Source organism: Siniperca chuatsi, linkage group LG10, assembly GCF_020085105.1.
Source record: "Siniperca chuatsi isolate FFG_IHB_CAS linkage group LG10, ASM2008510v1, whole genome shotgun sequence".
Classification (NCBI taxonomy): Eukaryota; Metazoa; Chordata; class Actinopteri; order Centrarchiformes; family Sinipercidae; genus Siniperca; species Siniperca chuatsi.
Genome location: NC_058051.1, coordinates 29,638,168 through 29,654,650, shown reverse-complemented (window position 1 = coordinate 29,654,650; position 16,483 = coordinate 29,638,168). Strand labels below are relative to the sequence as shown.

General features: G+C 39.0%; 1 protein-coding gene across 1 annotated transcript in view; it reads left to right on the top strand.

Annotated features, from left to right (window-relative positions):
• LOC122882631 (inositol 1,4,5-trisphosphate receptor type 3-like) overlaps positions 1 to 16,483 on the top strand; it is a 41,297-nt gene that overhangs the window by 6,415 nt on the left and 18,399 nt on the right. The window contains exon 2 of the mRNA XM_044210214.1: positions 12,405 to 12,475. Within this exon, the coding sequence (XP_044066149.1) occupies positions 12,405 to 12,475 (71 nt within the window). The remainder of the gene's footprint in view (positions 1 to 12,404; positions 12,476 to 16,483) is intronic.

The following is a 16,483-nucleotide window of genomic DNA, read 5'->3' as shown; positions in this document are numbered from 1 at the left end:
TGAGTGTCTGCTGTTTACCCTGCCTAGTTTCACCTGAAAGTGATGAACCTCTAACATTCACTGATGTTCTCCAGAGAGTTCATGAATTTTCTGACTTTGTACTGGTGTATTATACAACCTTTAACACACACACAAAGAGAAAGTGGCAGCTATGTTTGCTGGTATGGCAGGAAAAGGAAGTGGTACCAAGTGTGTCCAAGCGAGATTTCCACTCTGCCAGTTTGTGTGTATGTGTTTCCTGTACTGTGGTCTTACGCCCACGCTTGTGTATTTGACTCGACCTTGACCTTAACAGCTTCTCTGTTGCCTTTAGCTTCACATGTTGACTTTCACTGGCTCCCACTGATCTGAATAGTAATAGGAAAAACAATAGGTCACCGTTTTTAGCCGCACTAGCGTCATATGCTAACAGCTGTGAGGGAGGAGATGTCAGTTCACGTCAACATGTCCAGAGTGAAATAACCTCAACAACTACTGGATGGATTCTCACTTTCCCTACACAACATTTACACTTGTCCAATGCTTCAGTTTGCATTAGGATGCCTCTAAATCTGTCCATCATCAGGCCAAATTTACAGTTTGTCCAATATTTTGGTTTATGACTAAATACCTGCAAAACAAAAAACAACATTCCCATCAGCCGGTTTATTTAGCATGCTAACTCGCTAAAATAAAACGGTGACCATGATAAACATTGTACCTGCTAAACATCACACACTGACACACAGTGTGAGACAAGAGAAAAGTAAATAATCCTGCACTTCCTTGAGCATCCGACCGTGTCCGTCCTCCACCCGTTTAATCAAACAAAATCTAAAAGTCCTGCAATAGAATCAATAAGAGAACAAAAGCTTCAACAGTGAAGAGTGTGGCATTAGTTTGTTCGATCGAGGGCTTTATCCACATATTCCTGGGCTGGGTTTCAGATTAAATTTAGATGTGTCAGTGTGATGTTTCTAAAAGTTGGATATGCTCTTCTTTTCACCTAGTTTTTGCGATAAATCCTTCACTTCTGCGCAGATATTTTGTCCAGAAAGTAGTTGTACACTTTATGGTCAAAAGTATGTGGACACCCGTTACAGCAACAACAGTGTTTTTCCAACTTTGCGTCAACAGTTCTGACCTCAAACCCATCCAGCACGAGCCAGACCTTATAACCAACATCAGTGTTGGTTAAAAGGTCCCAGCAGCTGGTTCAACATCTGGAGCAAAGACTGAAACCAGCAGAGTGGAGGCTGTTAGAGCAGCACTGTCACTTATGTTCAGCTGTCCACATACTTTTGGCCATGTAGTGAATACTTTAAAGGGGACTTATTATGCTTTCCCTTCCTTCTCCCTGTCACATATATATAATGTTACGATGTCGGATGTTCATATTAAACATGTACGTAAAAGTAATCCCTGTGAGCAAAAAGCTCAGACTGCTCTGAATACTAGCTGTCCAACAGTTTTTCTACTTTCGTCCTCATACGGTCATCTGCTCGAGATCTGCTGCAGTCACAAGGCGCCGCGAAGTACAGGGACGCGGCCATCCACCCGCTTGGTCTGTCTAAGTTATTCGACCGCTCTGCTCAGGACTACTCTTCAAGTTTTTGGAGGTTGTTCAGTTTGTCTCGCAGAAAGTACTTTTTCGGTTGTGAAGGAAAGTTAGTTAGTTTTACTTGTTGCTAAAGTAACTGCTAACTACTGCCACCTGTAGCTGCTGTTAGCTAGTTAGCTCAGTTAGCCGTGCAGCTATTAGCTAGCTGACTCTGCCCGGACTTGGAGCTCGGAGCCTGGGCCTGAAAACCTCCTCCTCCTCCTGGCGGTCCAAAGCTCCTGTGCTAGCGGTGTGAACACTGACACTCCCGCGGTGCTCGAGCTCCCCGGTCCCAATCAGAAGAAATTGGGCTTTTAGGGAGGGGGGCCTTAAAGAGACAGGAGCAAAGACGGTGTGTTTCAGACAGAGGATGAACTGAGGGGCAGCATAAAGGGCCAGTATCAGATAAATAAGGATTTTTTTGAACTGTGAATCATGCAAAGCTTCTCTAGTGGAGTCCCAGAATAAAAATATAGAGCTGGAAATGAGCATAATAGTGAGTGTATGGTGTTTGACCACAGTTTGTTTTAATTAGGAGTTTACCGCCAGCAACAGATTGAGAGAGGCAGGGCGGGTGAGAGACCTGATAAATACTGAGAGAGAGGGGGGGGGGGAGACGTGAGCGGACGAACCTGCTGGTTTCCCTACAGTCAAATTCTGCTGCATCAACACAAACAGGATTCAAACAGGACGCTCAGATGTTTCTAGTCTTCACTTGTAATTCAGCAGCATGTTAATACGACACCGAGCAGCTGAGGTAACAGCAGAGATACAACCAAGCTGCAGAAACATGTCTGAGCTCCCGTTTTCTTTAATAAAACAATCGCACTCGTCTCTCATGCTTCGTCTCTCCACGTTCACTTCCCAGGAAGACTTGTGATCCCTGATCTCAGACCTTGTGAATAAAAGATCATATCACTGCTGAGAGAGCCAAAGTTAAAGTAAGGTCGATTATTTCTCTGTTGAGTGATTATTCGTTTCAGCTTTAGACTTTTGAGATTGTAAGTTGATTGACGTTGGTTGATTTTCTGTCCCACAATGCATTTCAGAACAGACATGAAGGAGCTGGAAAATATTCAAATGGCTGCGATTAAAAAAAAACATTACATTATGTTTATTGTTGGGTAATACAAGTTTGTCATCTGTCAACAACTTTGCGTCCGGTTCTGTTGCTCCATCGTAGGCAGTGCTGTAAGTCAAGGAGCAGGACTGTAATGGCTCACACTGGATTAGCCAAAAACAGACATTCATATGTGTTCTTTTAAAATCTATAAACAGTTTTCACAGTTTACTTAATCATGTGGACACGAGCAGTTTAACCAAAGTGTGACTTTTCCTTCACCGATTGGGATTTTCACTGGTTTTAAAAAAGCAAAAATTTAAGATAAGTCAGCTCCTGTTTGAGCTTTAAGTTGGCTCATGCACAGAGACTCCTTCACCAAGTTTTATTTTGTGTTCCTGTCAACCTCACATTCATCTTGCGTTGGGAACCACTGCAGTACGTGACTGTTACAAGCTTTAAATAGTATTTATTTCAGGACTAATTAAATGTACAATAAACAATATTATTGTGTCCACCGCCTGTACTTTTTAAATCTTTGTTGATCTTTGGATAAGATTCAGCTCAGATTTGGAAATGTATAAAAACAAAAAGGTATTAACTGAGATCAAAGCGGTCAGTTGTTAACAGATTAACATGAGCTCTGGTTCTCTCTGCTTCAGTCTGTGACTGACGTGGAAACACCTGCACTTATTATTATTATTATTATTATACCCAAATCCATATTCAAATCTGTTTTTCCTGCAGGAGGGAGGAGGATGAAAACAAGACTAGGTGGAAACCTAGTTACATGGTCGTGTCTATAATGTGAATTCCTGATTTTAAATGTTCATCTGCAGTTTTCTGTAGTGGTCCCAGTAATATTTGTTGTTAAAGTGTGCTGAAGTAGAATACCACTTGACATGGTTAAGTTAAAATGTAAATTTAAATGCAGCTGCAAGAAGAAAACTTTCCTCATATCTTGAGATGTTTGATTTGAAAGAGAACTTATTTTAATTACACATTATCTCCCCCTGCTCTTTCATTTGTTTCTATCTACGGGATGGCTGGGTTTTCCGCGACTCGCTCTGTCGAGTGTTTTGTCCGAGTGGTTGTTATTTGTGGATCTTTAACTGTGCGCTGCCCCTCGTGCCTCTGGACGCATGGAGAGCTGCTTCCTCTCCTCTGCTCAGAGCGTAACCATCGTCTCACAGCAGCAGGTCTTATGTTGTTTCGCAGTTTCATTCCCTCGTGGTGAATATCAGGTATTGTCTCCGTGCACATATGATGCGCCAGTGCGTCACAGCTTTAATGTAGTAAATATAACACTCAAACTTTTAATGTTGTTGGTGGTGCTGATGGTGTTTCTTCAGCAAGGCCCGGGACCCCCTTTGACATGTAATCGTATCCCTCCCCATGGACCCTACGCATTACATTAACGTAAAGTCCCAACATCCAATTTCACGCGTTACATTAACGCATTTCCGGTGCAATATACTCTATTTATTGATATTTATTCATACTTCTATTACTGCTGTGCAATATCCTCCGTCTCATAATCATCTTAATAAGCTACACTTAACTCGACAGTACATGCACTACTACTTATTACTTATATTTACATTATATTATTATACCATACATACTTATCATCAACCGGTAAATCCACTTTGTACTTAATTTATCTGACCTGTATTATAGTGGATTATATTTGTTTGCTCAGTGCTTCTGTTCCTGTGTGCGCTGACGTGATAGTGAGCAGCTGTAACAAAAGAGTTTCCCCCTCGGGGATCAATGAAGTATTTCTGATTGTGATTTTTGCAGATCTCTAGGTTTTTATTGCACATATTCTTTATACTATATACTGTGAACAATTGCACATTCTTTCGTCAACATTTTGCACATCTTCATTTTCATTGTAAAGACTGTGCAGCTCTTCAATTTAGAATATATATATATATATTTTACATATTTTAATTATACATTTCTATTTTATGTTTATGACTTTTACTTGTGGTGCATAAGAGAAAAAAAAACACACCGTTGTATGTGGAAAATCGACTTGATTCTGATTCACGATGAGGTCGTTCTCAGAGCGTCATCCACTCTTGACATTTAACTCATTTGTTTTAGTCGTTGGAAATGGAATAAAAACAGCACTGACCACATGATGAATACAGTGTGTGTCACTCTTAGAGATGGAGGGGAAGAAGGAAAGAAATACAGACAGGACAGAGAAACAGAACAAAGACAAAACAGAAACTAACTAGATGTTTGGATGTTTGACAGATTCCTGCTGATTAACTCCTGAAACAGATGATGTGCTTTCTGTGAATCAGGTTTAATAGTGAGAAACAGCTGTCAGAGAGCTCAACAACATGAGTCAACATACCTGAGTGTGTGTGTGTGTGTGTGTGTGTGTGTGTGTGTGTGTGTGTGTGTGTGTGTGTGTGTGTGTGGACACACCTGGCAGGTAGACAAAAGAACTGATTGGCTGTTGTCGTTTTAGTGATGGCGGACTCTGTGGACTGGAATTGTAGAGGAGACGAAAAGTAGAAGAGACAAAAAAAAAGGAGAATAGAAAAAGTAAAAGAACATTTTGGAAAGTGGAGAAAAGACAGGAAGAGAGGAAGGGCAGAGACGTAGGAATAAGGGTAAACAGGTGAAGTAAAAACAGGAGACAGGAACAGAACAGGGAGAACAGCAGGAAACATTTTGAGAAACATTTGAGACATTTAGGACAAACTGAAGAAAGAAAGAAGTAATAACAGAAAGAAAGAGGGGAAATAAAGTGGGACGAGGGAAAACAGAAAGTAATTAGAAAGTAAAGAAAGACAGGAAGAAAATCAAAGGAGACACTTTAAAAAAAAAAAAAAAGTCAGGATATTTTGGATAGTGAGGATATTTTGAAGAAAAGAGAAAGAAAAGTCCTATAATTAATCTTTCCAAAACCAAAAACATTGTTGGATTGTTGTTGTAGTGCCTGGCTACGAGCTTACTAGCTACAGTAATGACATAGTGTTACTTCCAAGGCAAAGAGTTAGCATATCATCACAACTATATTATTTTGTGAGGTTACAGGCTATGTTGGAAAAAAGCCCCGTTCAGGACTGGAACATCCACTGTGTGGGAGCCGGTCCTGGATGATATGATATCAGAGTTCAAGCTAACGTTAGCGGCTCTGTCCTGGTCATTATTGGATTTGGGGAAGTTTTTCTGAGATGACTTTGCCAAAACTCATCAGTTAGTCCTCGTCCACAAAGCAGTTTCTCTTGTAAAAGTAAAAAAAAAAAAACACTGTTTAAAATGTCTTACAGTAAATCATATGTATGTATGAGTTTTCAACCAACACTTGGAGCTAACGTCAATGAGCTAGCTAGCTACAGTGACAGTTGTTGTTGTTTTAGCAAAATCAACGGTCGCCGACTAAAAGTGAGGAGCTGTTTTTGTTCACTTCTGTCTGAAATCAAAGACCCACTGCTTCAAAAATTACTGAGAATTTTGGTGGAAAATCTGCCGCCGTTATCTTGTTTTGCATTCGAATGCAAATCCTGACATGCGTAGTGACGGTAACTAAGGCTGGCGGGTTTAACGAAGGGTCAATTGCTAACTCAACAGCCACGCTAATTAACGTTGGATAAATGTTGTTTTGTAAAAGAACCCTTCACATATAAAAAGGGTCTTTGTGTTCGTCTCATTGCTATCGTGGTCCTTATTTCCGTAAGTGGTGTTTTTTTAGTGTTTACTGACTCAGCGTTTATTTACTGAGGCTCAGTGATTTGCATGACGGTCAATTAAGTCGATGACCCTCAAACACACAGCATGCTGAAGAGCAATTAGCTGGACTCTGGAGTGTGTTTGTGTGGATGTTTAAAAACTGTAGACAGAAACTATTTTGAAAAAGGAAGGCAATTTTTGGAAAAGTGAGGACGTTATTTAACAGTGAAGTGAAGACATTTTGAAAGGTTGGGCATTTTTAGAAAATTTTTTTCGGAAAGTGCATTTTGGCATAGTAAAGACATTTTTAAGAGGCGTGGACATATTTTTTAATCCAGTAATTTTTTTTAATCAAATTTGAATTATTTTCATATGTAATACCAGTAAGTTCTTCCCACCATTTGTTCAATAGATAGATAGATAATTTATTTATCCTGTGGGGGGAAATTGGCATGTCACAGCAGCAGTACATGAACAACACATAAGGGATAGTGCAAGAAACAGTAACATTAGCCTGGACAATGTCTGTCCGTCTTCCCTCCTTGTTTGTCTGGGTTTAGTTATTTGATGAGTTATTTGAACAGAGCTCATAAAAGCAGCATGTTTGGCAGATGATCGTTAAATATATGGAGGTTGGAGCTTCCCACAGTCACTTCCAGACACCTGATTTGTTTACAAGCTGTGGTTTTGGTTTGTAATTGCCCTGTTCGACCCCGACTGAACCAGAATGCAAAAATGTGAAAATGTGACTACGAGTATGTAGAATGATCTCAATCATTCAAATAGTATGAAAACAAGACTTTAAAAAAAAAAATACAATTCATCTTATACATTATGTCAATTAAAAGGTTATTGCATAATTACAAAAATGTTTTTTTAGAAAGTGAAAGGTGCCCAACCCAGTGTGTAGATCCAGAGCAAGAACAAGACTTTTATTGTGAAATTTAGGATGGTAAAATGTTGTCTACTTCACAATAAAAGTCCAGTGGATCATCTCGTCAGCTTTCCTGCTCTGGTTCAGACCAAAGAAAATCAGCCGGAGGATCATCAGAGTCTGAAAATATTTCTGTAAGCCGCTTGTTATTACACACACACACACACACACACACACACACACAGAGACACACCTGCTAAATCTCTCTTTTCATGCAGTGAGCAGACAGTCTGCAGTCAGCTGGATTACCTGTCCATTCATACACACATTAACTACATTCAGCACGAGGCCAGGTATGCAGGTGTGTGTGTGTGTCAGACTGCCAGAGGCCTCTGTCACTATTGAGTCCCTCTGTTTCCTAAACACAGATGGTAAGAGAGATTTACTCTAATGACCCCCAAACACTCGGGGGGTGTTAACCTTTTAAACCTTTTGGCCTGTGAACCCAGTACATAACAGTATATAAAGTACATATAAATTAGCTAAAACTAGCTAACTGTGTATAAAGTAGATAAAACTAGCTAACTTTATATAAAGCAGTTAAAACTAGCTAACAGTGTATAAAGCAATTAAAACTAGCTAACAGTATATAAAGCAATTAAAACTAGCTAACAGTATATAAAGCAATTAAAACTAGCTAACTGTATATAAAGCAGTTAAAACTAGCTAACAGTATATAAAGCAGTTAAAACTAGCTAACAGTATATAAAGCAATTAAAACTAGCTAACAGTATATAAAGCAATTAAAACTAGCTAACTGTATATAAAGCAATTAAAACTAGCTAACAGTATATAAAGCAGTTAAAACTAGCTAACAGTATATAAAGTACATATAAATTAGCTAAAACTAGCTAACTGTGTATAAAGTAGATAAAACTAGCTAACTTTATATAAAGCAGTTAAAACTAGCTGACTGTAAATAAATTAGTTAAAACTGGCTAACAGTATATAAAGCAGTTAAAACTAGCTAACAGTATATAAAGCAATTAAAACTAGCTAACAGTATATAAACTAGTTAAAACTAGCTGTGTATAAAGTAGTTAACTGTATATAAAGTAGTTAAAACTAGCTGACTGTATATAAAACAGTTAAAACTAGCTAACTGTATATAAAACAGTTAAAACTAGCTAACTTTATATAAAGCAGTTAAAACTAGCTGACTGTAAATAAATTAGTTAAAACTGGCTAACAGTATATAAAGCAGTTAAAACTAGCTAACAGTATATAAAGAAATTAAAACTAGCTAACAGTATATAAACTAGTTAAAACTAGCTGTGTATAAAGTAGTTAAAACTGGCTAACAGTATATAAAGCAGTTAAAACCAGCTAACCGTATATAAAGTAGTTAAAACTAGCTGACTGTATATAAAACAGTTAAAACTAGCTAACTGTATATAAAATAGTTAAAACTAGCTAACTGTATATAAAGTAGTTAAAACTAGCTAACTTTATATTAAGTAGTTAAAACTAGCAAACTGTATATAAAACAGTTAAAACTAGCTAACTGTGTATAAAGTAGTTAAAAATAGCTCCATTTTAAGCAGCTACAATTGTAAAATGCTGCTCTAACATTGATGCATCAGTATTGACATTCAATAATTTCACATATAATAATTAATCACTCAGGGGTGAGGACTGTGTGTCATCAGTGTAGCCGACAGGTGGACCGCTCTGATTGGCGGAGCTGCAGTTCACAGTTCACGTCTCAAGCAGCTTCAGTCTGAACTTCTTACTTTTCAGCTGTGTTGAAACAGCATCTAGTGAGAAAAGGTGTAAAAACAGAAGAGGAGTCACCACGAACAGCCACACGAGGCTGCAGGGTGTTGTTTCCTGTCCTTAAAAAGGACCAAACCATCGTTTCTGCAAGTCACTTCACACTTGGCTGATTATCTTCCAGACCGCCGTTGGTTTTCAGCTCAGTTTTATGATACTTTTCTGCAGATCATTTAATCCATCAAAGTCCAGCACAGATTGCTCCTCCTTTTAATGCTCAGTTTATTTCTATATGTTTATATGTTCAATTTAGTGTCTTTTTATTTATTATATATTTTTAATATTCAGTTTTCTGCGTTTTTTAAATAATTTTTCTCTCCTTGTTGTGTTTTTCTTCACACATCACTGACAGTAGAGAATAGTTTGTAAAATGAAACTTGTTGCCTCTTAAAGATAAAACGGTGCATCCTAAAGGGAGCCATTTGTCCAATGTCTTTAATTAATTTAATTTAATTAATTGAGAGCGGGCTGCAACTAACGATTGTTTTCATTATCGATTAACCTGCTGATTTTTTTTCTCAATTAATTGTTTATGTTTTGTCTATAAAATGTCAGAAAATAGTGAGAAATTACTTAATTTCCCACAGCTGAAGGACATGATTTCATATTGCTTGTTTTATTCGACCAACAGTTATTCACATTAATTTTAGATTCAGTTTCATATATGTCAAAGATACTCTTCGCACTTGTGAAGCTGGAACCAGTAAATGTGTGGAAATTGAAAAAATTACTTGAACGATTAATCGATTATCAAAATGGTTGGCTGGAAGATTTAAAAAATATGAAAATTCCTGCATCACTGCCTTCGAGTGGTGGAAGAAGTACTCAGATCTCTTACTTCAGTAAAAGTAGTAACACCACAGTGTAGAAATACTCTGTTACAAGTTAAAGTCCTGCATTCAAAATGTTACTTAAGTAAAAGTACGAAAGTATTAGCATCAAAATATACTCAAAGTACCAAAAGTAAAAGTACTCGTTATGCAGAATAATATATATTATATTATTGGATTATAATTATTGATGCATTAATGTGTTCATCACTTTAATGTTGCAGCTGGTGAAGGTGGAGCTTATTTTATGTACTTTATATACTGCTGGGTATCTTAATCTATAATAATACATCAGCATTTATTTGTTGATTATATTTTGTATTAATCTGAATCTGAAAAGTAACTTGTCAAACAAATGTAGTGGAGTAAAAGTATAAAGTAGCAGATAATAGAAATACTCAAATAAAGTACAAGTACCTCAAAATACTTGAGTAAATGTACTTAGTAGCTTTTTCACCACTGCTGCCTCGTCTGGTGTTTGCATGTGCTGGAGATCAATATATCGACACACATATAGACGAATATAGCGGCAGATTGACAGTGCGGCGCTCTGAAGCTCGGCTGCCTGCGATGTGTCAGAGTGGAAGTGAACACATTCATAGTGAAAGCAGAAATGTTTGAGTTGTTTACGGTCGGCAGTCGGCACCTCTGACAGATGAAGGTTGTCTGTGTGAGTGTGGAAGTTACGCGGCCTCAAAGCACTGCAGTCTGAAACTGGTTATGACGAATAACGGTAATGTAGCGCTTCCGTCCGACCTCCACTGTGGTAGCCAGAGGTCCCTTAGTCTGTCCGTTTATTTGAAAAACAATCTTCTTTCAAAAGCCCTTAAAGGTCCAGTGTGGAACATTTAGGAGGAGCTGTCGGCAGAAATGCAATATAATACTTATAAGTACGTTTTCATTAGTGTATAATCACCTGACAATAAGAATCGTTGCGTTTTCGTTACCTTAGAATAAGCGGTTTGTATCTACAGAGGGAGCGGGTCCCCTTCCACGGGGGTCGCCAGGGTGAAAAATACAAGATAACATTTCAGATACCCGTTAATTTGTACTGTATTGGTAAATTATGATCCAAATTCAGAGGCTCACCTCAAATTTGGAGTAATGGATAAATTAATTAACTGTAATATATTAACGGGGACCTGTTATGCTTTTCCTTATTTTGTCATATATATATATATATGATGTTACAATGTCGGATGTTCACACTCCAACAGTTTTTTCTACTTTCGAGCCTAGCTGACGTCAGCTCGACGTCGATGTCCTTATACGTTCATCTGCTCATGATCTGCTGCAGGCACAGCACGCCACGATGTACAGGGACGCACCCATCCACCCGCTCAGCTGTCTCAGTATTCGACCGCTCTGCTCAGAGCGCTTTCTCCATGGTACAGCGCTAAAACGAAGTGTTGAGATAAGTCTGGCTATGTGAGAATACCCTGCTCAGGACTACTCTTCAAGTTTTTGGAGTTTGTTCATTGTGTCTCGCAGAAAGTGCTTTTTCGGTTGTGAAGGAAAGTTAGTTAGTTTTCTTGATGGACAGATGGCTTTGTTGCTAAAGTAACCGCTAACTACTGCTAGCGGTAGCTGCCATTAGCTACAGTAGTTAGCTCAGTTAGCATTTCCCCATAGGCCATCGTTATAAAAGAGACGTCTGTAAAACTGTTGACACCTCAAACTGCAAACGAGGTCAATTATGACTCTATTATGAATTTTTGATCCACGGAGGTTTTATATTTGTAAAACTTTCCTCGAGCCGAACAAAGCGAATTAAAGATCCGTGATGTCATCACAATGTAAAGTCTATGGGCCGAGCGGGAACTCGCGGGCGGGGTCAGCAGGAGAAACGCTACTGCACATAATCAGTGGGCCACATACCCCGGAAGTAAACCTGGAAGCAAGAAACTGGGGAGCAGTTCTCATTGGACTGAATAGGCGCCATTTTGGGGTCCGGTTTCCAGTTCTAATAATTCATCCATGGTGTATAAAGAGAACTGGAAACAGCGGCTCAGTTGGCCGATCAGAAGAAAGTGGGCTGTTAGAGAGGGGGGCCTTAAAGAGACAGGAGCTAAAATGGCAAATAGCTTTAGAATATCCCTGAATTTTCACTTTAATTGAAAAATTAAATCCCTTTTAAAGTATAAACGAATGAATGGCATGTCATGTTATTTTGTCAGATTTAGGGTTTTTCAACCCGTTAAAAGCCCTTAAGCTCAATATTTTATAATCCATTGATTTATCCATTAATCATCCCCTTAAATTGCCATTAAAATACCTTCAGTACATTCTTAATACTATGTACATTAATGGAATGAATGCTCTCCTCCTACTTCCCTCTTTCCTTCTCTCACCTTCCTCCATCTGACCCTCACTTGTTACTTATTTTTCTCTACTTCCTCTTCATCTTTCTCTCCCTCCTGTTCCTCGTTTCTTCCCCATCCTCCTCTTTCTGCTTTTCATCCATCTCCTCTAGTGTCTCTCGCTGCTGTGTCTCTAACAGACATTTCTTCTTCTTTGGTTTTTTGTCTGTAGGTTGGTAGATGACCGTTGTGTGGTGGAACCAGCTGCTGGAGATTTGGAGAATCCTCCAAAGAAGTTCAGAGGTAGGAAACAGAAAGAGATGGCTGGCTTTCTCGTACACTCGACCGGTCAAATCACAGATAGCCCAGAAGTTCTGATTAAGAAAAACTTCAACAAGAAGTGGCTTAACGGGATGTACGGGAAGACACGTCTGTTAGAAGCTTGAGCTTATATTTGTGTGCGTGTGGTTTCAGGAAAAGAGAGAAATAAAAACAAAGTACAAACTTCATACAATAAAAATCAAGCTATATTTAACCCACAGGTCAGATACAGCGCCTGCAATATTTGTATAAAACAGAAATGACTGTGAATACAACAAATATTATCATATAGACATATTAGCTGCTTGTACCAACAAACAAACTTACTGATTAAGTCAGACTGCAACGATACAACAAGCTTGAGAAATGAGAAATGATGGAAAAAAGGCACATTGACTGTAGTAACGTGAAGCACAGGCTCTGCGCAGGTTGGACGCTAACACCACAGGCACTCAGTGGCTCCTAATTAGTGTTATTTAGCATGAGCAGCAGTATCAGGCATATGAAGTAGCAAGAACTATCTTCAGAAGGGATGAACATACATGAAACTATATTAAAATGCGACTTAAAGTACTTACAGTTCAATGGACGCACACAACAGTCAAAAACAAAGGCAGTAATACTGTTTTGGAACCTAATTGGCCGAATAGTCCAATAAGTGGTGCTGGCCTTTCTAACAATGTTCAACATTTATTTTTCCTTTCACCAATTTATCTGCCGTTTCTCTACTATTAAACGTCAAACAGACGTCAGGTCAGATGTGTTTCGTCCATACCCCACGTGATCTCTTTAACTCTGCACAAGTGCAGACGGTCACCACCGCGATGCACCACAGAACGCCGCAGGAAGTCCTTTCTTCCTGGGGCAGTCAAACTCTACAACTCATCTACCTCACAGCAGAGTCATCAGGTGGTGCCGAGGTGCCACCAGCCTCCATTTCACTTCTGTCCTGCTCTGTTCGTTTAAATATCCCTCTTTCTCTCGGGACTGCTGTCTCTCTGTGGATCACACTCTCTGACTAGGGGCACCATGGGTCTAATGTACAATAATCGGACAATATGTGAAATATCCTGGCATAATCAGTGACCACATACACTTACCTGTACTCAGATTTGAGATTGTACATACATATTTCTTTTCCAGTTCTTATATATACTGTACATATCTGTGATCCTTAGCCTGTTTACATATCTGGCACTGTGTAAATTCAGTTTTGCACCTTAATGATAATCTTTTAGTCTTTGATTTTGTTTATTTTGTTTATATGTGCACATTTTCCTACTGCAACCGCTTCCCTCAGAAATGTAACAGTTCCACCTGGCAGTCGGTAAGTATAGACATTAGCCGCGAGTAGTCGACATAATTGATCACATCGGCGCGTCATGACGACATGTTTAACATTATTTGTGGTTTAGCACGTTTTACTTCTCTGATTCACCAGCTTTCTCCTACCGGCGCTCCCTCTCCTCATTCACTCTCTTTGTCGCTCGACCACAGCTGTCTCTCTCTCTCTCTCAAACAAATGAACACAAACCAAAGGACGCTTCGTGGTGTCGCTGTTTTTCAGCACAGACCGTAAGCCAGACGTCGATGCTGGGTGCACGAAATAAACCAAGGGAGGACACAACTGGGAGAGTAGCATAGTTTGGTCCATGAACTGGTTTACCGACTGGAGTTTGACCGGTCCGATCTCCGGATTGGCCACCGCAGCGTGACGTCAGGTTGCATTTCTGAAACCGTAGTGTTGTCTATTCATTAGTAAGGAGGGTTTTTAATATCTTTTTGTCCTTTTAGCTGTTTAATATGAAGCCGTCTGCCTGCTACCTTAGAAATTCCATCGAATAAGTGTTTGAGAAAACGTTTAGGTGAGAATCTGGAAGCTTATTTTACGCTGATGTGTGTTTATTTTTATCATGTTGGAGTTTAAACCTACAGTTTTCCACTTTAATATCTAAACCTTTTGTTTACATTTTGTTTTGTGCTGCATTATACAACGACATACAGTTTGTCAAAATAAAATTAACTCAAATTAAATGGTCAGTTTGATTTTTTTTTTTTTTTTTTGGAGGAAAATGAATCGTTTAATTCGTGTAATCAACTAATCCGTAAAATAGTCAATAGATTAATTGATAGAAAAATAGTCATTAGTGGCAGCATTAATAAGCATTTTACATAAGAACTGGTTTTTGTGGTGTGTTTTAATTTAAAAAACAAGTTCAGTATATTGATGCCAAGTTTAAAGTGCCGCAGTCGTCAAGTTGAATCATATATGTAAATATATCTTTAAGTTGTGTGATCAGAAAGTTATTGATTGTACCTTTTAATGATACACATTTAGATGCTTTGTGGGGTTTTATCATATCGATCATCCATTTGTAGTGATGGCAGGAAACAGTGATGTGGAAGCTCGAAGCCTCCAGGTCACAGACTGAGAATGGGCTGTTAAACTTTTGAAATGAAAGATATTTGTATTTTCACAGACTGTGGATTATTTGTTCACTGAGGGAAAAGGAGGAGGCGTCATTTTAAGAACGAGGAGGTTTTTCTTCAGACAGATTATTATTCAAAGTATTTTCATAAATGTCTTCAAACATGTCTTTAATATAGAAAGTTAAAAAGCTGCTGTGCCCTATATTCTCCTGACCTCACAGCATTATCTGCTGTGGCTGCTGACAGTTGCCTGTTGGTGCCCGAGCTCTCGAGGAGCTCTGGGATCAGAGTCTACGCCCGGCCCGGCTCAGGTCCCGGGTCAGGTCTCTGTTATAAGAACCAAATGGACCCATGAAAACCTCCAGTGTACCGTATGAAATATTAAAAGACGTGTGTGAGTGATGTGAGTCCAGCGTCTGTCATTAGAGGCTGCTGATGAAGTTTTACACCGGCTGCTTTCTGATGACGTCTCACACACACACACACACACACACACACATCACACACACATATATATAAAACAGCATGTTGCACCATCTGCTCTGTGCTGTTTTAGCAGTTGAACTACTTTACAAGTAGATCACAGCGAGCGATTGACAGCTCGAACTTTAAATCCGGAGCACACAGACAGACTGCTGGAGGGCTTTCAGGTGAGATAACTCCGCCCCCTCTTCACCTGGACGTTTTGGCTGTAGCTCAGTGCACTTTGATTTGTGATGTTGAAAGTGCCAAAAATTATACTCGAGCTTCAAGACTTATTTATATAGCGCAGGCAAAGAAAACCAGAATAAAATCAGTTCAGATAGAGTAAATAAAAACGAGATAAAATACAGATAGAAGAGAGCAGAAATACAGTTAAAGTGCAGTAATGAGCTGTGAACTCCCCCAAATGCAACAAAGGAAATAAAAGTGCAGCAGAGAAACCAATCAATCAACGGCAGGAGAACAGCAGAGCTTTTAATTTAGATTCGAAAGTGGCTAAAGTTTTGGGTTTATTTGTAGATCATCAGGAAGTTGACGGCTTCCTGAAGATCTCAGGTTCCTGCTGGGTTTACGTTCTTCAAGGAGATCGGAAATATACACTGGCCCAAGATTATTGAGTGATTTATAAACTAGCAGGAGCGCTTTAAAATCTCTTCTGTAATAACTGGAAGCTGGTGTAAAGATTTAAGAACAGGACTGATGTTCTCAGTTCTGTATGAGCTGAAGTTGTCTGACGGCCTTTTTGTTAAAGACCAGACCAGACCAGACCAGACCAGGTCCGGTTTTTGAGGTGATAAAATGCAGATTTAGTTGTTGCCTTGATGTGGCTGCTGGTCTCAGATCCGAGTCGGGGGGTTTTCGACTTTACAGCTCTGGAGTCGAGCTGAGCAAACCTTGTTGCCAAACACAGTGATTTCTGTCTCGTTTATTTATTTAAAGTTAATTAGAGTTCTTCAGGTAATAGAATAGATCACTGATTGATTGCTCTTGATTGTAATGATAAACTGTGTGATTGCACACTTCCACCACCTACTTTAACATCACGTTTGTGTTTTCGTCGTTATATTTGGATAAAAA